At 58.5% G+C, this 20,898-nt stretch overlaps 3 protein-coding genes across 3 annotated transcripts; 2 read left to right on the top strand and 1 right to left on the bottom strand.

The window, feature by feature from the left end:
* Positions 1 to 2,928: 2,928 nt before the first annotated feature.
* On the bottom strand, positions 2,929 to 19,373 carry NECAB3 (N-terminal EF-hand calcium binding protein 3). The gene is made up of 13 exons (XM_029219373.1): positions 19,201 to 19,373; positions 17,152 to 17,176; positions 15,482 to 15,590; positions 14,477 to 14,502; positions 14,184 to 14,281; positions 6,114 to 6,250; positions 5,716 to 5,834; positions 5,510 to 5,589; positions 5,353 to 5,406; positions 4,709 to 4,821; positions 4,463 to 4,540; positions 3,856 to 3,947; positions 2,929 to 3,758 (listed from the first exon to the last, which is right to left on the bottom strand). The coding sequence occupies exons 1-13, from the start codon at positions 19,315 to 19,317 to the stop codon at positions 3,730 to 3,732; spliced, it is 1,077 nt and encodes a 358-aa protein (XP_029075206.1). The 5' UTR covers positions 19,318 to 19,373; the 3' UTR covers positions 2,929 to 3,729.
* Positions 7,764 to 9,088, top strand: CUNH20orf144 (chromosome unknown C20orf144 homolog). The gene is made up of 2 exons (XM_029219374.1): positions 7,764 to 8,041; positions 8,708 to 9,088. Exons 1-2 carry the CDS (start codon positions 7,877 to 7,879, stop codon positions 9,086 to 9,088), a joined length of 546 nt encoding a protein of 181 aa, XP_029075207.1. The 5' UTR covers positions 7,764 to 7,876.
* ACTL10 (actin like 10) lies at positions 10,387 to 13,176 on the top strand. The gene is given in 3 exon segments (XM_029219763.1): positions 10,387 to 10,401; positions 11,874 to 12,709; positions 12,711 to 13,176. Coding segments are annotated over 3 exon segments (1,131 nt in total). The 3' UTR covers positions 12,991 to 13,176.
* Positions 19,374 to 20,898: the final 1,525 nt, after the last annotated feature.

Below are 20,898 nucleotides of genomic sequence, written 5' to 3'. Positions count from 1 at the left end.
AGCTTCAGTACTCTGCCTGTCCTTGACCTGGGTGCTGTCACCAGCCCTGGACATTTTGCCATCCCCAGTACCTGGCACAAAGCAGGTGCCCAGTGGTTGTTTTCTTGTTTGTTTGTTTTTTTGGATTTATTTATTTTTGGCTGCGTCGGATCTTCGTTGCTGCATGCGGGCTTCCTCTAGTTGTGGCGAGCGGGGGCTACTCTTCGTTGCAGTGCACAGGCTTCTCATTGCGGTGGCTTCTCTTGTTGCGGAGCATGGGCTCTAGGCACATGGTCAGTAGTTGTGGCTCGCAGGTTCTAGAGTGCAGGCTCAGTAGTTATGGCACGTGGGCTTAGTTGCCCCGCGGCATGTGGGATCTTCCCTGACCAGGGCTCGAACCCATGTCCCCAGCATTGGCAGGCAGATTCTTAACCACTGTGCCACCAGGGAAGTCCTAAGGAGGCAATTCTAGAGTGGATGGGGTAGAGGATGCGAGGGAACAAAGTTCTAAAGGGGAGTTGCAAACCTAGGGACTGAGGTTGCAAATAGCCCAGCTGAGCTGGATTGTTTTAGGGGGATGAGGCTGCACATAATACGAGTGGGTATTGATTGCTAAGGGCCTTGAATGCCAAGTCAAGAAATCAAACGTGATCTTGGTGCTAAAGGTAGGGGGGTGCCATTGAAGGGTCTTAGCCAGAGGAGTATGGTCACTACGTGATGTTTTGAAAACCCCTTCTTTCTGTTCCTTTATGGGGAATGGACTGTTGCGGAGTGGAGTACAGAAGGGAAGCCCAGTGAAGAGGCTGCCATAGTCTTTCAGGCCAGAGATGATGGTGGCCAAGACCTGGGAGCCTGGGGGGATGGCAGCATGGAAATGAATGTGGGCTTGCGAGAGATAGGTAGACACACCTAAAGACCTGGGGCCCTCAGTACCCCCATAGCCCCAGCTTAGAACTTTGTTCTCCCTGTAGCTGTAACTCCAGACTCCTGTCTGCAGTCCAGCTCCACACCTGCCCACAGCACTCCCCTGTCTGGCAACCCCCCATCTCCCTGTTACCTGCAAGACATCATTCAAACGCCCTCTGGCCTGGCCTCCCCACTCACCTCCAATCCCTTACACTCTGCAGTTCCTCCTTCTGCTCCCTTTGTCTGCAACATTCTCCCTGCTTGTCTGCCCCTCACATCTGTCTGGAGACTGCTACACTATTCTTTCACAGCTCAAACCCAACATCACCATCTCCAAGAGGCCTTCCCCAACCCTGTAGGACTGACACTCTCCCCTCCACGTGCAGGACCCTCCCTGGCACCTCCAAGCCTTCAGCAAGGAAGGGAAGATGCAGCCCATCTTTAAAAAAAAAAACAAAAAACTGTTAACTTTCAGAACACCATTGCAGGGTGAGATGAGACAGGCAAAGGGTGGCACCCACTTAAGAGGTGTCAGCTTGGGCTTCCCTGGTGGTGGCAGTGGTTGAGAGTCCGCCTGCCGATGCAGGGGACATGGGTCCGTGCCCCGGTCTGGGAAGATCCCACATGCCGCAGAGCGGCTGGGCCCGTGAGCCATGGCCGCTGAACCTGCACGTCCGGAGCCTGTGCTCCGCAACGGGAGAGGCCACAACAGTGACAGGCCCGCGTACCGCAAAAAAAAAAAAAAAGATGTGTCAGCTTGAGCTTAAGAATTTCAGCATCTTTGTTCAAAGAAGGCAATGGAAGTTTTTTTAGTTTTGAGGGTTTGCTGTTGGTACTGTTTTCATAAAGGAAACAGAACGGAAGGAATTAGAACACAGGACAGAAAGCAGGATTATTTCCTCCAGGATGGCCTTCTTCTCTAGCAAAGACACACTGACACCTCCTCCAGCCACCCAGACCTGAGAGACTCAGGTGCCAGCAGCACTTTCTAGAAACTGCCGAGAGTCTAGGAAGTGGGGTGCAGCCTGGTGCAGTGCTGGCCGAGGAGCCCCCAGGGACCCCCGTGCTGGTTCTCTGGCATGGGTGGCTAGGCCAGTGGGAGCAGCTCTGTCGGTCCCTGCCAAGTCTGAACTCCTACAGGGGTCACTGGGGAGAAACCTCCCAAACTAGGACATCTACCCTGAGCTGCCTTCTTGGCCAAGCCTCAGGGCCCAGCCACGACCTGGCGCCACCAGGGCAGTCAAGCACATTGGGGAAATGTCACTCAGCCCACGGGCCAGTCACCCCTTAAAACCTACCACAGCTTCCTCAAGACCAAGTGCCTTTGAGGCCCTGCTGCCTCCCTGCCTTGGCCTCAGCCCGCCTCTGGGCTTCCTTCAGTTCTAAGGCAAGCTCTCCTCCCGCTCAGAGCCTGAACCTGTGCATTTCTTCTGCCTAAAAACTCCTGACCCCAACACCCTCCAGACGAGGTCAGAGGCCAGCCTCTGCTCTTGTGGTGCCACGTGCCTCCCCTTTAGAGCCCACATCCTGTGTAGCCACCTCTCACCTCCCTCCGTGTTGGTCACCTCCCTCCATGCCCCAAGTCCCTTCCCCCAGGATGGCTCACAGGAGGCTCCACCAATAGCTGGCAGGACCGACTCAGCCATTGTTCTCCTGGAACTGCCCTATGGCTCTGTCAGGTGGTAGGGGTGGTGACAAATCCAGCCTGGAAGGGCGGGGGAGTTTCTGTCTGGGGACAGGTCTTCTCACAGGGATCGGCCATGCTATTTGGGACCCTGAGAGGGCTCTGTGGCCTGTCCCCAGCTCCATGCCACACCCTGTTGGCAAACGAAGGGGGGGTGAAGCTAGAACCCCCAGGATTTGGGGTGGATTAAGGCAGAGCCCATGTCCATTCTCCTTTCCCAGGAACGACCCTAGAACCAGGGTTTGTGGGGTGAGAGGGTCCTGAATTGAGGAAACCTGGATTGGCCGTGATTAAGTTCCCGCTATCAGCAGGAATGGGGGCCTGGCCTTCTTGCCAAGGGCGAGAGAGGACACGATGCCAGAGGTGACTACTGCCTTTATTGCCTCTGGGCTGGGGTCCTGGGCTGGGGTTCAGAGGTATCTGGGGGCAGCAGGTGACTCTGGAGCCAAATTATTGCTACTTAGCAAGGTCACCTTGGGGCTTCCCATAGTGCCCTTAGTATGGGTGGGCATGAGCATGCAAATGATATGCAAATGACATGCAAACCAACCCAGGATCCTGCAGAGGGCTCTGGTGCAGCCTCAGGTGCTGAAAGAGTCAGGAGCCTGCCAGCCCAGGAGGGTGATGGGGACACCCAGGTCCTTGCAGACTGCAGACTGATCCAGCCCAGCCTCGGGGGTCGAGGTTCGGGGGTATGGACAGTCCCTGAGCATCAGCCCTGGTTCTGCTGCTGGTTGGGGAAGAGCAGAAGCCTGGCCCCAAGATAGCAAGAAGAAAGCAGGCACCCACTAGGTAGCCAGACAGCCCAAGGCCCACTCAGAGAGGGAAGGGACCTGCCCTGGGTCACACAGCAAGGCAGGGGCAGAGGGGACCAGAATCCAGGCCTCCTGGGCTAGACAGATGCCAGAGTGCCTCAGAGGCCAAAGCTGTGAGCAATAAAATACACTGTTAAAGAAAGAAATACAAAGCAAGCAGCCCAGTCTCTGATCCCCGGGCTGAGAGATTCTCCACCAGCTGGCTCTGGGAGGGGCGGCCTCTGAGAGCCAGGCCCCAGGTATAGGAGGTGGCAGCGTTCTTGGTCTTGAGCTGAGCTGACCAGTCCAGAAGCTCCAGAAGGAGGCAGGCAGGGCTCCAGGGTCCTTGGCTTATGCAGGTCAGGCTCAGTTATTATTCATAATCCACCAGGATGCTGAGGGTCAGAGGTGGGGAGTCAGAGGCCATCAGGTGCCCGCTGCCCTTCCCCCCAGTTCCCAAGGCTGTGGAGAGGGTTGGGAGCTGAAGCCCACCTGGGAAGAACACAGTGGTGAGGGTGTCTGGAGCCTGCAGGTGGTCAATGAGGATGCGCTGGAAGGCCTTACTGCAGGCGGACTGCTGGTGCCTGGGGAGGGCCGCAGGTGGACCAAGGCTGGAGCTGGTCCCCAAGGATCAGGACCACATGGTTAAAAGCTCCCCACTCCCACCCAGTCCTGCTGCCTGGTTTCAGATCTGAGTCCTTCCTCGTAGTGGCTCTGAGCCTCAGTTTTCTCCTCTGTGAAATGGGGACAACAGTGTCCACTTCACTGGGATACTGGGAGGATTACATGAAATAACACACAAGGCATGTGGCATAGGCCCTATGCCATAGGGTGTGGCACAGTGGTAAAGGTGTGTATTCATTGTGCACCTACCCTGTACCTGGCACTGTGTTCAGTTCTTTACATGTCATCTCATTTAGGTGATAAGAGGATGGAACTATGATCACTCCCATTTTGAAAAGGAGGCCACTGGGGCTCAGAGGGATAACTCTCCTGAGGTCACACAGCCAGTGAATAGGAGAGGATGATTTGAACCCAGGCTTGACTCACTCCAGGGCACATACTCTATAAACATTAGCTGTTAGACCACCACTCATACCTTCTCCAGGAGGCCTCATCCTGCCAGAACTCGTACAGGGTGAAGGAGGCATTGTCCAGCATCTTCTGGGCAGACACACTGCAGGGCCAAAGAGACGGCCAGGCCAGGCCTGGGCTGCCACCACCTCTGCCCACCTAGCCAGGGGTGTCTAACGAGAGCCCTGGCCCGGGACGCTCAGTCCCAGCATTCCTCATGCTCACCCCCCACCCCGACCTTGGCCGGCCCACCACCCAGCTGAGGACTCACTGCAGGCAATGGCTCTGGGCCCCTGTGAAGTCCACGTAGCAGCACAGGGCATGGTGGAAGTCCTGCAGGGCTTCCTCTGCCACCTGCACCTGCCTTTGGGCCACGAGGATGTGCTGGCAAGAGAGGCAGCCTGGTCAGCTGGGGTGCGGTAGGGCAGGGCATGGGGTGAGGGACTGCTGTGGCCTCCAGGACGACCCCGCCCTTCTTGTCCTGCACCAGACCCAGCCAACCCTGAGGTCGGGCTCCTGCCCCAGCCTGGCCCCCAGCTTCCCTGACTCCATCCTCCTCTTCCCATCACCAAGGTTGCTGCCTTGATCCAGCCACTGTCCCACTCTCCTGCAGTATGGCACCACTTCCTCCTGACCCCCTTTAGCCTCTGTCCACACTGCTCCAGACCCAGCTTTCAGAACTGTAGACAAGGGACACTGACGCCCATGGAAGGACGGAGTTCTGCAGGGTCACAGAGCAAAGGGCCAGAACCCAGCACCTGCCTGCCAGGCCCAGGGGACAAGGGCTGGGTCAAGCCTGGAGAAGGGGGCATATGTACAAGACAGAGGCTGGGGGCAGCTGGCCGTGAACCCCCTCACTTCATGATCTCCTCCCGAACTCCCACACCCAGCTGCCTGCCCCTCTCACACACTCACCGAGTTGGGCCCCTGGGTAAACTCCTCTTCATGCAGGGGTTCCAGCCGGGGGGCCTGTGAGGGACGCAGAGCATGGCCAGGTCCCTGGCGTGTGCCTGGCTTGGGTGGATTCCCAAAAGGTCCACAGGCACGGGGCACTGGCCACACAGCCACTCACCTTGCACTCCAGCTGGTCGATGAGCTCCTGGAGACGGTTGATCTGGAGCCGCCAGTGCATCTCAGCCTCTGAGCTCTGCCCTGGGGGTCAGGCACGGGCCCCCTCAGGCTGGGGGCTTCTTGGGATGAATTGAGGGAAAGTGGAGGAGCAAACACTGGGGCCCTGGGGGATGCCGTGCCCTCCCATCCCACCGCAGGCACACCCACCTGTGTCAGAGGAGCCAGGAGACCAGGTGGGTGACCGACTGACACTCCGCAGGGCCCTGCGCCCTGCCCGCCGGCTGCCTCGGGGCCTGCTCTGCACCTCCACCCTCTCTTCATCTGACCTGAGGGGAGTGGAGGGTCAGCCCACTGCTCCCAGACTCACGGGGCCAAGCTCTGGGGCCCCAGCACGGGCCTGGGTGGGTAAGACAGGCTTCCCGGGACACTGAGGCCCAGCCTCAAAGCCAGCCACCCCTGCTCACCCCTCTTGGCCTCCCTAAGAACAAGAATTTGGGCTCCAGGATGCTAGAACATGGAACATGATAAAAGCTGAGGGCCTTGACACATGGAGATATGGGGCATTCATGAACCGGACCCACAGGTGGGCAGAGCTCCTCACACACCGTGGGCCATGGGCCTGGGCCTCCAGGGTATCTGACGCCCCCTCCAGCGAGCTCTGCAGGGCTTGGAGCTGGCTCACCGTCTCCCGCAATAGGAAGCGTGTCACAAACTGGTCCACCTTGGAGGCCCGCTCATACTCCTGGGGGCAGAGGGGGCATGGTCAGCATCTCCTGGCTCCAAGCATGTATTTCTGAATGGGGAGCTGCCCCCTGCGCCCCACCCCCTGCTCATCAGAGCAACAGTGGCAGCCTAAAGAGCAGAGGACATGCAGACCTGGCATAAGCAGAAAGGCACTGGGACTCGGTGGGGAGCAGACGCCGGACCCCCTCCTTGTCTGGGCCTGGCCTCTCTTACTGGGAGGTATGAGGCCAGCTCACAGAGAAGCATCTGCCATTCTCTGGCCCTCAAGGCCCTTTCCCTGTTGGGGCTCCCACCTTCAGCCATTGAGGCCGCAGGCACAGCTAGACTGGGCTGGGTCGGGTGGGGCAGGGCAATTTTGACCCACAAGGCAAAATGACAGTGTGATATGGTGCCATACTCACCAGCTGGCCCCAAACTCACAGGCTTAGTATTCATTCATTCATCCATTCATTCATTCACTCATCCATGCAACAAACCTTTACTGAGCACCTCTTACTAGGAGCTGCAGATACAAGACAGCAGGTCGCTGGCCTCACACACACACACCAGCACTGATCCCCGTCTACACTGCCATTTCCCCCCAGCCCTTGCCAAGGCAGGCAGAGACAGGGAGGACCACCATGTGCCAGGCCCTGTGCTGCCCACCTGGAACGCTCAGAGACTCCCCAGCTACCTTCATCTCCTTGTGCCTCAGTTTCCTCACCTATAAAACAGGGATGGTAATAGCCATCTCGCTGAGCTGTTGAGAGGCTCCAGTGAGTTATCTCCTACTTAGGGCTCAGCCTAGTACCTGGCACATAAGTTCTCAATAAAGAACTGCCATTGTTTTCATTGTCAAACATAATTCTAACAAGAAACCTGCCCACTCCACCTGTACACAGTACAGGGTGGGAGTCCTGGGGAGCTGTGGTGCCCCCCTCCACAAGGGGCTCCAGAGGCACCCTACATCAAGGGCTTCGTCTTCTGCCCATAACCTGCCTCAATTCAGCCATCAGATGGGCAGGGACAGAGGTGGGGCTGGGACCTCTCATTCTCAGACAGGCCAGTGGTTTCTCCAAGCCTGATCTCTAGACTTCCTGGCCGTTCTTTGAGCTTCCCAAAATCCTTCCAATAAATTCCCTTGCTGGTGCTTAAGATGACTGATCCGTTTCTGTTGTTTACAACCAAAGAACCTGGCTGACACAAGCACCCATTCTGCATCAGGCCCTGTTTCTAAGCAGAGTTTCATTTAACCCTCGTAATAATTTACAGGAAACATAATTGACCCCATTTTGCATATGAAAAGACTGAAGGCTACAGAAGTTGATTACCTTGGCCAAGGTCACACAACTAGTTAGCGGCAGAGTCAGAATTCAAACCCAGGTCACAGAAATTCCTCTCCTCACCACTAAGCACCTTACAAGCATCGCCTCACTTACGGTCATTAGCCCAGTTTTACAGCTGAGAAACCAAGGCCAGAAGTCACAGACAGAGTAAATGGAGCCGAGCTTGGCCCGTGTGTTCTGGGAGGAGCAGCTCAGAGCCGGGAGCTGGTAAGGTCGACCTATGAGGTCACAATGTGGCCTCTCTGGGACAGAGCCTGGGCAGGGACCCCCAGCCAGAGAGAGGGCAGGGCAGAGGCAGCATGGGCCGGGCCCCCCCAGTGGTGACCAGCCCTGCCATGGGAAACAACAGTTCCCACAAGAGGACCAAAGTGCCCAAGCAGGCCCGCAAGGAGAGGCCACCTGACATGGACAAGGCCTGGCGGAAACAGCAGTTCTTCAACCACCTCAAGTGGAAGAAGCCGAGTGTGAGTCCCAGGAGGGCAAGGGGCAGATGGAGTTCAGGGGACCTGGACAGGTGGACAGGAGGGGATGCTGAGACTCTAGGCCTTGTGGGGCATGGAAGGGGTTAGAGAACCCCTTCTGAGGATGAGGATCCCAGGAACCCACGTGGGTGTGGATGGGGTCCTAATAACCCAGAAGGGAGAGCAGGTATTGCAGAAACCAGGAGGTGGATGAGACTTGGGAGCCTAGGAGGGGGAGCAGGAGGGGATTCTCCCAACGGTGGACAGATGGGTGGAGGTCCTGGCATGGCGAATCAGCCCTAGCTGGTGCCACTGGGGCTATGGGCACAGGGAGTTCCCTTATGCCCCCTTTCCATTCCCCCTCCTCAAGTGGGCAGAGGCCCTGGACAGGGTCCGGGGTGGGTGAGGGTCTCAGCATCGAGGCTGGGAGGGCAGGCAGCGTATTTCATAAACGTGACCGGAGTGAGGTCTCAGGAGGTCAGCCTGGCGGGGGCGGGGGTGAGGGTTTCCAGAGGGGAGGCAGGATCCCGGGCAAGGGGGGCAGGGTGCCTGCCTCCCCCACCTCCCCCTGCCCGGGCTGGGAGGATGGCAGGAGTCCCGGGTGGGTGAGGGTCCCCGATAGGAAGGTGGGGGGTGCTCTTTCCCCTCACGCCCCTGCCTCACCCCCAGACCAAGATCGTGCTGCTTTTCCCCCTGGACAAGCGGCAGCAGCTAGCCGAGGCGACGGCGGGCCCCGGCGCGCGGCCCGGGCGGCCGGGTGAGGACGCGGCGGGCACCCCCTTGGGCTCCCAGGCGGCGGCGCCCACGTTGCAAGGTGCGGGCGACGGCGCTGAGCGGCGCGAGAGCGCGCGTGGGCGCGAAACGAAGAGGATTCTAGTCAAGCTGCTGCTGCTGGACGCACAGCTGCAGCAGGAGGAGCGCCGCGTGGCGGGTGGGCCCGGGGGCGGGCCCGGCGCGGGGGGCGGGGCCAAGGCCGCGCATGGCTGGCGGTGGCTCATCGCCGGTCTGCTGACCAAGAGCAAGGCTGGCCGCTACGCCTACCCTGCCTAGGAGCAGCCGAGCAAGCGGCGCCGCTGCCCTCGCCCGCGGCACTGAGTGCCTGGCCCGGACCTCCGGACCCCAGTCCATACCAATAAAGAGCGCATAGCAACCCTGGCGCCTGTAGCCCTCCCTGTCTGAGGCATCGGGGCGTAGAGCTGGGGTGGGGGAAACTGAGGCCCTGAGCGAGACAGGGGAGAACAGGCGTATTGAAGGCAGAGCCACAGCCATGGCCTGGAGCCAAGGCGGTTTTTGCTTCCTCCTTTCTTGTGACCCAAGAGTCAGAACCCCAATTCCGGGCTGGCGGGGCGGGGTGGGGTGGGGTCACCGTGCCACAGTGGAGGGAGGCTGCTCCTCTCCCCTCCAGCTCCAGGCCCGGGTCAGATCCTGACGGCTCTGCAGGCCCAATGGAAGAGAGCTTGGGCAAACCCAGGCTTGGCCACGCTAGGAGGAGGGGCCTGCTTCCAGCAGAGGCCAGGCAGCTCCAAGAGTCTCCAGCACTCACAGGTCCTTCTTAAGCTGAGGGAAGGTCCCAGGCAAAAAGCCACCACCTTGGGGAAGAACTGTGAAGGTCTCATGGTCAGCATAGTTTGAGGCTTAGACTCAACGTTCTGCCTGTGAGAGCACCCAGGAGGAGAGGCTGGGGTCCCTGGTCCTCTGACCCCTCACTCCTAACCCACTCTGCTTGGTAACCCTCAAGGCACCTCAGTGACTTGTCTCCCAAATTACCCTGTCCCATCCTCTTCCCCACATTGCAACCAAAGCCTTCTTCCAAACCACTGATCTGTAGGGCAGTTCACGCTCCCGCTCATAAGCTCACACTGGTTCTCCGCTGTGCCCAAACTTATTACTGGGATGTACAGGTCCAGACCCCCAGCCTTGGTCTTCGCCTCTAGGGCTTCTTAGTGACTTCCACCCTCACCCCTGCTCTGGCCATATTGCCACTTGTGGTCTTCAATTCGAGGTTCACCTCCCTAATTCACTCACAGAGGCCCTGCATGCTTTCTGTGGGTGGGACCCAGCTGCTTCTCTCTCTCCTGTGTCCCAAACCCAGCTCCGGACCCTAACCCCTCCAGCCCTGCCAAACCTGCAGCCTGCATTCCACTGGAGACCAACATCAGAATGCCCCCTTTGGGGGCAGATGCATCAGGGGTGAAGGTCCCAGTTCACTAAAACCACAGGCACAGCCTCTGCTGCAGATACACTTTTGTCAGTGTCAACACCACATCACCTGCATCAGGCTGGAGGCTGTACTACCCATAGCATCTCCCCTGCTGCTTTGTGAGAACTGACCCTTTCCTACCATCCACATGGTTACAATCAGGGTAACCACGTTCCTCGATGTGGCCACACCTCCTGGCATAAGCAATTGGCCCAAGCTGGTCCTATCAGCCCCTTCCCTAGGTCTGTAATTTAGGAGCTGTAGGAGACTATGTTTTCTACAGGAACGTGCACAGGCTGAAGCCAGTCTCGAGAAGAATATAACCAGAACGCAGAGCCAGTGCACATCTTGGGTCCCCCACAGGCCGACAGTCAGGCCCTGATTCCAGTCTTTTCCTAAAACCTGATTTCACCCTTGCCTTGGTATCCATAAGACATCCAAGACCCTTGTGATAAAAGTCCGTATTTTAGCTTAAGCTCACCGGAATGGGTCTTCAACTTGCATCCAGAATGGTCCTAAAGAGAATAAAGAGACTCTGCAGAGACAAGACGTGGACTATTTCCTGTGTGTGAGGACGACCGCCTTTCGGAGGAAGTAACTGAGACCAGAGAGAGATTAGGACTTGCTCAGTGCACAATGAGTCAGCCTCAGAACTGAGTCTCAAACTCAGGTCCATGTTTGTAAGCCCCTGAAGGTAGGATCCCTTTGTGGGCTACCTGGGCCCTTGAAGGCTAAGCACACAGAGATCTTCAGGGTGGCTGGAGATCCATAATTAAGAGCTTTCTCTTCAGCGTTGAGAGGGAAGGGGCTGCACATTTGGCCAGAGCACATCAGATAATCCGAAGTGGTTTGGGGAAGGAATCAAATTGGTTGGGCTGAGCGGCTGAGGCCAGACCCCTGGATGTCAAAATCACTGCCCTTGACCCTGTCCCAGGAGAGAGGATGGGTCTGAGGTGTTTTCATCAGGGTAGAGGCTGCGAAAGCACGGCAGGTGCTGAGAACTGAGGTCACAATGAGTCCAAGTTCTTTTCCTTCCTTCTCTGACCACCCCCTCCAAACTCCACGACCAGGAGCTACAATACTTGGGTCAAACCCAGTTGAGAAGTGTCAGGAGACCGCCAGGGTCTCAAGGGCTGGGCTGGACTCCTGGGTCCCCAAGGGGGATATATGTCTGGAAAACATTGCCACAAGACCCCTTCATTCTCAGAGCTGCTTCTGGAGGCTTCTCAATCTCTTAAAGCGGCCCTCTCATCGTCCACCTCAGCAAGGGCTTACTTAGGGGGCGGAGCCGCACCACCCAGGCGAGTCCTCAGAGAGGGGGTGGGGCCTTGAGCCAGAGGAGGACCAAGAGGGACTGAGCCAGAACCCACTTAGGGCGGAGACTGACACTTGAACCAAAGGTTGGGCCTCAGGCCCGGGGGCGGAGCCAAGACCTGAAAAGAGACCTCCACTCCGGCCAGAAGAGTGGGACTTCAGGACCAGAGGGCGGAGCCCAAGGAATGAGAGCGATAGTTCTCTAGCGCAGAAAGGCGGGGATGTAGGCCCACGAAGCAGAGCCAAGAGCTGAAAGGCGGGCCACCATCAAGTCCAGCTGAGGCGGGGTTCTCACGCCGGGGGCGGAGCTTTGGGCTGAAGGGCGTGGCCGGCCCGAAGGTGGCGTCGCTGTCCGGGAGCCGCCGGGTCCGCCGGCTGCCCTCGCTGGGCCGCGTAGCGGTGGTGGTGGACCAGGGCTCGGGCTTCACCAAGGCGGGCTTCGCGGGCAAGGAGCAGCCGCGCCTGGTACTGAAGAGCTCCAGCCTGGTGCCCAGCTGGGACCGGCCCGTGCTGCCCGGGGCGCCCGGCTATGAGCTGGCGGGCGGCGTGGCGCGGGCGCACCCCATCAAGCACGGCGTGGTGGTGGACTGGGAGGCGCTGGAGGGGCTGTGGGAGCGCCTGCTGGTGGGCGGCCTGCGGGTGTGCCCAGAGCAGTAGCCGGTGCTGATGAGCGACTCGCCGTCGGCTCCGCCCGCGGGCCGCGAGAGGGTGGCCGAGCTGCTGCTGTTCGAGGCCCTGGCAGTGCCCGCGTGCCACATAGCCAGCACCGCGTTGCTGGCGCTCTACTCTGTCGGCGCGTTCAGCGGGCTGGCCTTGGAGGCGGGCGCTGGCGTGTGCCACGCCACACCCATCTATGCGGGCCACTCGTGGCACGAGACCACCTTCCGGCTGGACGTGGCAGGCAGTACTCTGTCGCGCTACCTGCGGGACCTGCTGGTGGCAGCCTGCCCCGATCAACGACTGCATGCCCTGCCCCGCAAGGTCATCACACAGCTCAAGAAGCGCTGCTGCTATGTGTCGCTGGACTTCGAGGGTGACCTCCGTAACCCTGCCCGCCACCATCCTGTCAGTTTCTACTTAGGCAATGGGTGCTCTGTCTGCCTCAGCAGTGAGCGCTTCCGCTGCCCGGAACCTATCTTCCAGCCGGGTCTGCTAGGCAACACTACGGACACGGCTGGCCAACACCGTGGTGCTGGCCGGTGGCTCCACGCTTTTCCCTGGCTTCACTGAGCGTCTGGAGATGGAGCTGGAAGCCCAGTGCCGGCGGCATGGTTATGGGGCACTGCAGCCTCGCCTGGTGGCCAAACCCGGGCGTGGCCCAGCAGTGTGGACAGGCAGCTCCATGGTGGCCTCACTGCGTTCCTTCCAATGCCACTGGATGACCCGGGCCATGTACCAGGAATGTGGCTCCAGGCTGGTGCATGAAGTGTTCAACTGACTCATGTTGGACTGGGGGTGGGGTGCAGAGGCAGACACCTGGCAGGCTGAGCTGCAGCTCTATCAGAGGCATTGAGTGCCAGATAAAAGGCTCAGTGATCGGAGCTGGCAGAGTCGTGTGGTGATGGGTCACGCTCTACCCCTTTCTGGGCCAGGAGGAGGTGGTCAGGACCCCTGGGGCCCTTACTTTGACCTGCAGTTTGAATCCCCACTAACCAGTGCCAGTTCAGAGAATGCCGGTCTAGGGGCCCACCCCCAGGGCCCTGTTTCCATGGCAACAAGGAAAGCGATGCCCCCACCTGTGTCCAGGCCACAGATATGGAAGTCATCATAACATACCAACCCCTCATCATATACCATTTGGATTCCCATCCCATGCCCGGCCCCAAGGGGTGACCGTTTGAAAAACTACTAAATCCCATGTGAAAGCAACCAGAAGGGGAAGCCCTGTCCTCAGATGATCATCAACTTGCTGAGAGCCTCAAAGTGAGGTCAGGCACAATCCCAGGCCTGCTCACTGTTCCCTCCTCACCCCCTTAGGTGGAGACATTTCTTAAAAAGAACACAGAGGGAGGGGTGCCTTTTGGTGTTTTTAAAATACCATCCAAGGGCCTGGAGCCCGGGCCATGAGCACTGTTTATGCTTGTGCGCACGTGTCCATACACAGACACCAACACATGGGTGCACACATGCCTGCCTACTCATGCATGTCCTTAGGCTGCCCCCCAACCAAGCTCCACACACCAGTACGAGCGTCTGGATGTGTGTGAGCGTGCCCTCCCCCACAGCCCATCCCTGCTGGGAGCTGGCCTTCATACCCCACAACAGTTAGGTCTGGTCAATAATAAAAGCAGTAGCAGCAGCAGCTCCAGGTGTGACGTGGCTACTGCGTGCCAGGCAGAGGTCTCGGTGCTGGGAATAGAGTAGAGAACAAGACAGACAAAAATCCCTGCCTTCATTCTCGTTTAATTGTCACAACAAATGTCTGGAGGTAGGTTCTATTATAATGCCCAGTTTACAGATGAGGAAACTGAGGCCCAGAGAGGTAAAGATGCACAGCCAGAAAGTGGGAGCCGGGATTAGAACCCAGGCCTCTAGCTCCACAGCCCTGAGCCCAGTGGTGGAGGCTGCCACAGCACAGCAGACACCCCGTGCCCTCATTTTGGGCCACCCACCATCAGCCCCTCCACTCACCAGCTTGGTGGTGTCCATGGCAGTGAGCACTGCACAGTTCAGCGACTCCAGTGCAGCCAGCACAGGCCGATAGACGCCCAGGTGTTCAGAGAAGTAGTCTGAGGGCAGAGGAGGTGCTCAAAGGTTCCCGGACCCCCACGCCCCCACTTACAAGCTGGAATTCCCCAGCAGCCAACCAGGCCTCATACCCTGAGCCCAGCCGATCCTGTTCCATGGGACACCAGCAACAGCCTCTCATCACACCCACCTGCCCAGGGGTCCCGGGAGACAAGAGCTCCCATGGGCCTACTCACCACACAGTTTCTCCGTTTCCAAATTGCTACAGGGAAAAGAGAAGGCGCCCTTCAGACCCGCTGACTTGGGCCTGGTAAACTGGGACTTTGAAGCCAATGTTCCTCTCCTCTTCCTGCCCAGCTCAGGCTGACAAGGAGGCAACTTCTGACTCCACCCCAGGTTAAGTTGCTCAGTGGACAGAGAGGGGGAGCACGGGTACTATCAGCCCGCCAAACACTCCCTGAGGGCAAAATTTCAGTCCCACTCTCTGCCTCCAAAGGGGTTTCAGGCCGGGGAGGCAGATATGAACACAGGCCAGAGAGGAGTGGTTAGAGCTGGGAAGGGGGAGCCAGGTCCCAGGTCTGTGGAAATGCAGAGAAGGCATGGAGTGTTACTTGGTAGGTCAGGGAGGGCTTCCTGGAGGAGGGGCTGCCTAAGTTAGGCCTTGAAGGAGAAGAAATCTGACTGGAGTATCTGGTGGTGGTTAGGTGGTAGCACTGCAGACAAAGGGTCCAGCCCAAGCCTGAGGACATGGGAGGACATGGGAGCCTAGGATTTATTCTAAGGAGATGGGGGGAAGGGGAGTAAGAGGGAGGGATAGCTGTGCATGTGTGTGCACCCATGTGAGGAAGCAGGAGAGAAGGCAAGCAAACTCGCACTAAGGCCTGTAGATGTGGAAGCACCTGCATCCATGGGTGGAAGCAGGCGGGGGCCAGCTGTCCCCAGGCATCCTCTGGTCCCTGCAGGAAGCAGGAGTTGGAAGAGGGGACACCTGTGGGCTGAACCATAGGTGGTGACTCAGGCCTGGCTATTTTGGGGGTCCCAGCTGGAAGCAGTGTGATGAGCAAGGCTGGAGCCAGGGAGGGGGTAGGTGGGTGGGTAAAGTTGGCACTGAGCACTGGCACCCCTCTCCCTCTGCCCTCCTCATCCTCCATAAGGAACCAAAGCAGCAGGAGACACAGTGGGGTTGGGACAGCCTGGCCTCACATCTACATGCGGTGCACACATCCCCCTTGAGTACTCACTCAGCGGGATGCCCATCAATACTGCTGAACAGCTCTCGCAGCTCCCCGGGGCTGAGAACCCCATCGGCAAAGTAATTCTGGAATTCTTCAAATGAGAGCTTACCATCATCTGGGCGGGGTGGGTGGACAGAGAGCCGAGTCAGTATCCCTGACCCTGGCTGAACCCCTGCCACAAGATCCAGGCCCACTGAAGGCTTTGCAGCATCTCACAAACACCCAGCCAAGTGGAATGGGATTCTGAGCTTATGGGAGGCCTGGCCATTGGGGACAAAAGGGCTGGGGCCCCCAGAGGTGCCCATTTAAGGCAACAGGGCCCACTTTGCAGGCACCCAAGGGACAGGGCAGTACACATGTGGCACTGGGTACGGACTCAATGTTTGCCAAATGAAGAAACAAATGAACAACAGCCTGGGTCACAGTCAGATCATGGCAGGGCCAGATGTCACTTGGAGGACTCGGGGCTGGGTCTCTGCCCCACATGCTGGCCAGTGTGGCTCCAGGGTGGAGGGGACCTCCGTGCTCTGGACCCAGGCCCTTCACAGAGAAGCCACAGGGAGTCAGATAAGATCTTCCTAAGAGTGGAGCCCCTGTAAGTAGCAGCAGGCTGGCTCAGGAGGGAAAGGCCTCCCCATCCACAGGGCACATGTAGCAGAGGCCGAGTGTTACCTGTGAGGTCTCTAAGCAGATGGGGTGGGGAGAGTGGAGCTGGGGGAGGGTCAGAACTTCCCCAGACAAGATGCTGTGATCCAAATGAGACCATGTGCCCTGATGAACCGGTTGGAACAAATGGTCTCCACCAATTTGAAGAGACCCAGGGAGAAGGGGCAAGGGGTGGGGACACAATCCTCTCTCAAGGAGGCTGAAACATAAACAGGTCTGAAGCCCCCAGCTGAAAGTGAGGTCAAGGCTGACGGGCTGTCTCAGCTCAGACCCTCCACTGGCCAATCAAGGCACCGTGGGCTGCTCTGAGTCATCTATGCACAGCAACCTGCCTGCAGGGTCTCCTAATGGCTCCTGCTTTAGCTTTCAAGGTTTTGCCAGACAAGAGTCTGAGACTGCCCAGGACCCAGGGCAGGAGGAGCTGATTCCCTGGACCTAGCTTTATCCTGCCCAAGCCCTCCCTGTGTCCAGATGGTTGGTAATGTGGAAAGTTACTGAGCACTCTAAAAATCTAAGATAAAACCCCCCACAGGGCCTCATCTCCATGACCACACCCTTCCAAGCCCCTCACACAGGGAGCCTGGGACCAAGCATCACATTAGACCTGGGTTCAAGGCCCACCACCTCAGGCAGCCTGCTTTACCTCTCTGGGCCCCTGCTCCTTTGTCTGTGAAATGGGGTGAAGAATTCTCACCTAGCTTGCAGTTGTGAGGACAACATAAGGTCATATACGAGAAGTACCCCCCAGTGTGCCAGGGCACTGCATGAAAATAAGCCCCCACCTCCAGCCTCTGGCTAAGTTACACTTCCTCCACTCTCCATCCTGCCAAACTTGATTCAAAACAACACTTCTTCCGAGAAGGACACCTGGGTTCATTCTCCTGATTTGGGTCCTCTCAAGATTTTTCTCCATTCTAGACTGTGCCCCCAAACCCCCAACCCTCCCCTGAGCCTCCCTGATGTCCGTCACCCATGCCCCCACTGTGGGACCCAGGGGAAACCACACTCACCATTCTTGTCTGCTCTGCGGAAAACCTAAAGGACAAAAGGGCATGGATGGGAGCTGTGAGCTGGGAGGCAAGAGGCTCCCACCCAACTCAACAGAGCCCCAGGTGGCTGGCCTGCCCCCTGTGTCTCCCTTCCTCCTGCCCAGCTCGGCCCTGCAGGAGCTTTTCCAGCAAGGTGAGCACAGGAAGAGCACACAGTGGGCCCCACTGCTTGCTCACTTCTGCGGGCCTGGCCTCGTGGGGGGTGCTCCAAGCCAGCTCTCTGCACCTTCACCTCCCACACCCAGAGTCAGTCCCAAGTTCTGTCTGATGCATCAGCCCTCGAACGGTCCCAGCTTGAGGAAGGTGGGGAGATGGGCCAAGATGCGGCCTGAGTATCCTGGGCACCCATCCCAGACCTGAACCCCAACTCTGCTGTGTGGCTATGGGCTGTCCCAGACTCTGCCCACTCCGCGCTGTGTCTCTGTGAGCTTGTTGAAGACCCTGACATGCAGGTAGTGGCTAGTCCTTTCTTTGTGGGTGACTGTTTTCCCACTAGCACACAGGGGAGCAGCCCAGGGTTAACCCTTCCAGGGCTGGGGCTTCCTATGAGGCCAACTCAGTATGAGGGTCTTGGGCAGGCCTGTGTGCGTGCGTGTGTGTGTGTGTGTGTGTGTGTGTACGTGCAAGGGTGGACAGACTGTATTCATGGAGAAGCAGACAGGAAGGGCAACAGAGGCAGCAAGAGTGGAGCAGAGTCAAGACTTGGTCCCTGTCTCCCCTAGGGACCAGAGACTCCCAGGTCACCCAAAGCAGCCCATCCAATAGGACACCAGCAGGCCTGGCAAGGAGGGGCAGGCCAAAGCCTGGACATAGAGCCCCTATCAGCTCCAGGTCCTGAATACCTCTTCCCTCTGGCTGTTTTCTTGGGTCAGTGAGGCTCAGGGATGAATGTAATCCCTAGCCAGAAGCCTGACTCAGAGAAGGTCTGCCACTGGGTCGGGGTCCACACAGCAGCCCAGCAGCCTGGAGATACACGGGGGTAAGAGTGGGGGAGGGGTACTAAGCTGAGAATGAGGATACCTAGGGCCACACCCTAGTGTGCCCCTGCCTCCATGTGTGATCTCGGACATATCCCTAACCCTCCAGGCCTTGGTTTTTCCATCTGGGAAGTGGGAGGGTCAGGTCCCTTCCAGCTGGGAGGACTGTGGCCAAGTGCTGAGTCACTAGGGACAGTGGGGAGGGGGCAGGAGTACAGCCTTTCCCACTGGCAGGGACCTCTGGGAGTGGGGGCATGAGAGGCACAGGACGGACTGAGGGCTGGGGTGAAAGGTGGGGAAGGGGCTCAGGGCAATGACCGAGGTTGGGCCAGGCTGCTCCACGCTGGTGTCCATAGGGGCTGCAGGGCCACCTGCCAGTCAGGAGAGGGTGTACAGACCACAGAGAGTGACTGTGGGCAGCCCCGACCAACTGTGGGATCCTTGGGTTGGATCTAAGGGACTCTGGGTCAGCACCAGGTCAGGAGTCAGGGGACTGCTTCCTCTTCCAGGCCCCCCTGCCTGGGTCAACCTGGACCCGGGCTGCCATAGAGGGGCACTGTGACTGCTCCTGTGATCAAGGGTTGACGGCCCCCCCGCCCCCGCGGCCAGACACATACATGGGGTTGTTCCGGGTTGGGGGGCAGGAGGGACAGTAACACTGAACCAGAGACAAGGAGAGATAAAGAGAGAAAGAATGAGGGACAGAATGGGACACAAAGGCTGAGAGAGAAAGATAAGGGAGACACACGGAAACAGAGACAGCAGGGTCAGAGAGAGATAGTGAGAGAGGCAGAGACCTAGAGGCAGAGGCAGAGACCCAGAGGCAGCGGCAGGGTCCCCAACAGACCTGGAGGAAGAGAGACGGGCATAGAGACAGGGAAAAGCAGAGTGAGAGAGCCGCAGAGACGGGGGCAGTGAGAGACAGAGTCCAGGGAGACACAGGGAGAGATACGACAGAGACCTGGAGAGACACCGCGAGAGACACCACCCCCAGGGCCACAGCGCCGGCGCCCCCGGCCCGCTCCCCACTCACGTCTTGGAAGAGCGCGTGTCCTGCGGGTCCGGCTGCCGGCGCGGACGCGGGGGGTCGCGGGGGCTCCGGCGCAGGCGGCCGGATCAGGCACACAGTGAGCAGCCCCGCGCACGCCATGGCGCCGCCACCCGTTCGGCTCCGGCTCTATGCGGCTGCGGTCTCTGGACGCCACCGCCGCGGACTTCGGGGCACAGGAAGGGGGGGCGCCCGCCGATCGGCGCCGGCGCGGAGGCTGAGGGCCCCGCCCCCCGAGGCTCCGCCCCCGCCCCCGCCCGGAGGGCCGCCGAGGCCCCCTCCCAGCCCGGCCCCTGCACTGGCCAGTCCGAGAGCTTGGCCCTACGCCAGCCCCTCTCCAGGCCCTCAGCTTCCCCGTCTGGAAAAGGGGAGCAAACTCCAGCCTTTAGGGCGGCAAGAGCCGCGCAATGAATTCCAACAACACCGCTCACCTCTGCGACTCCCCACCTCCCGGGGAGAGGCGGCCACTACGGAGTAAGGAGCCACCCAAGGGGTCATTTGCACCGGGTAAAGGCTGAGCGAATGACGGCCAGCGTGGAGTACTACACAGCCAGGAACAGAACGGGAGGGGCTGCGCTCGCCCACCGAGGGCAGGTCCCGCACCGTTATAGGGTCAACAAAGCAAACGGAAGGAGCACAAGCGCGCCACCTGGTGGACAAAACCCGCAAGTGGCTTCGCCTGTGCGCGTCTGTATCTTCTGCAAAATGGGAGTAAGGGTAGACACATCGTACGACTGTTTTGGGGGCTGACTGACAGTGAAGGGCTTAAAATAGGGACTGGCTCAGGGAAAGCCCACCTAAGGGTTTGCTAAATAGGTCCGTGTGGACCGTCTCCCTCCCTTCCACTCTGAAGCTCTACTCGGGCTTCTCTTCCCCCTGGCTCTTCTGTTCTGGCCCCCTCTTCAACCCATCCTCCACACAACAGCCAGAGGGAGCTTTTAAAATATAAAACAGGGTGTGTCACTCCTCTCTGACTCACCAGGGTCCTTGTCCCAATAAAGCCCAAGACTGAACATCTCTACGCCTTGGCCCTCACCTCAGGATTCTAGCCACACTGGTTTCTCTCAGGTCCTAAGGGCCCTTTGCCCACGTGGCCCTCTCCTGCTTGGTGTGTTCTTCCTCTTCCTCCTCAGTTAATTTCTTCTATCCTACAGCTTTAGGTCAAGCACCACCTTTTCCAGGAAGCCCTCCCTGATCCTCTCATTTGTTTGAGTCTCCTCCAGCAGGTCCTGAGAGCTCCATGAGGGGAGGGAACGTGTGTCCCCAGAACCTGACACGTAATCAGCCTGTTGTAATTATCTGTTGCATGTTTACAAATGTCCAGAAACATCTGGAAGGAGCATAGCAAACTGATCAGAGTGGCTCCTCTGGGGCTGGAAAAAGGAAGGGAGTTCATTTACTACTTTATCGGACCAGTTTTTAAATTAGGGTAAAAAAGGTGATGAAGCCTACCTTTCTTGGGGTGGTGAGGCTCAAATAAAATGAAGCCAGGCAGGGACAGGGAGAGGGAAGTAGAGAATGGGCATTTTCCCACCAACCTTGACCTCTCCCACCCTCACATTTGCTCCCAGTACATAGTCCCCAAACCGGGCCCAGACATCGTCAAAATATTTATTAAAACCAAAGCAGAGGGAACAGAGCTGTTAGGAAGGCAAATCAAAGTGCAGATTGGAGGGTGGGGCA

Source organism: Monodon monoceros, unplaced genomic scaffold (assembly GCF_005190385.1).
Source record: "Monodon monoceros isolate NGI ecotype Baffin Bay Population unplaced genomic scaffold, NGI_Narwhal_1 Super_Scaffold_13, whole genome shotgun sequence".
In the NCBI taxonomy this organism is placed as follows: domain Eukaryota; kingdom Metazoa; phylum Chordata; class Mammalia; order Artiodactyla; family Monodontidae; genus Monodon; species Monodon monoceros.
This window is presented reverse-complemented; position numbering and strand designations above follow the sequence as displayed.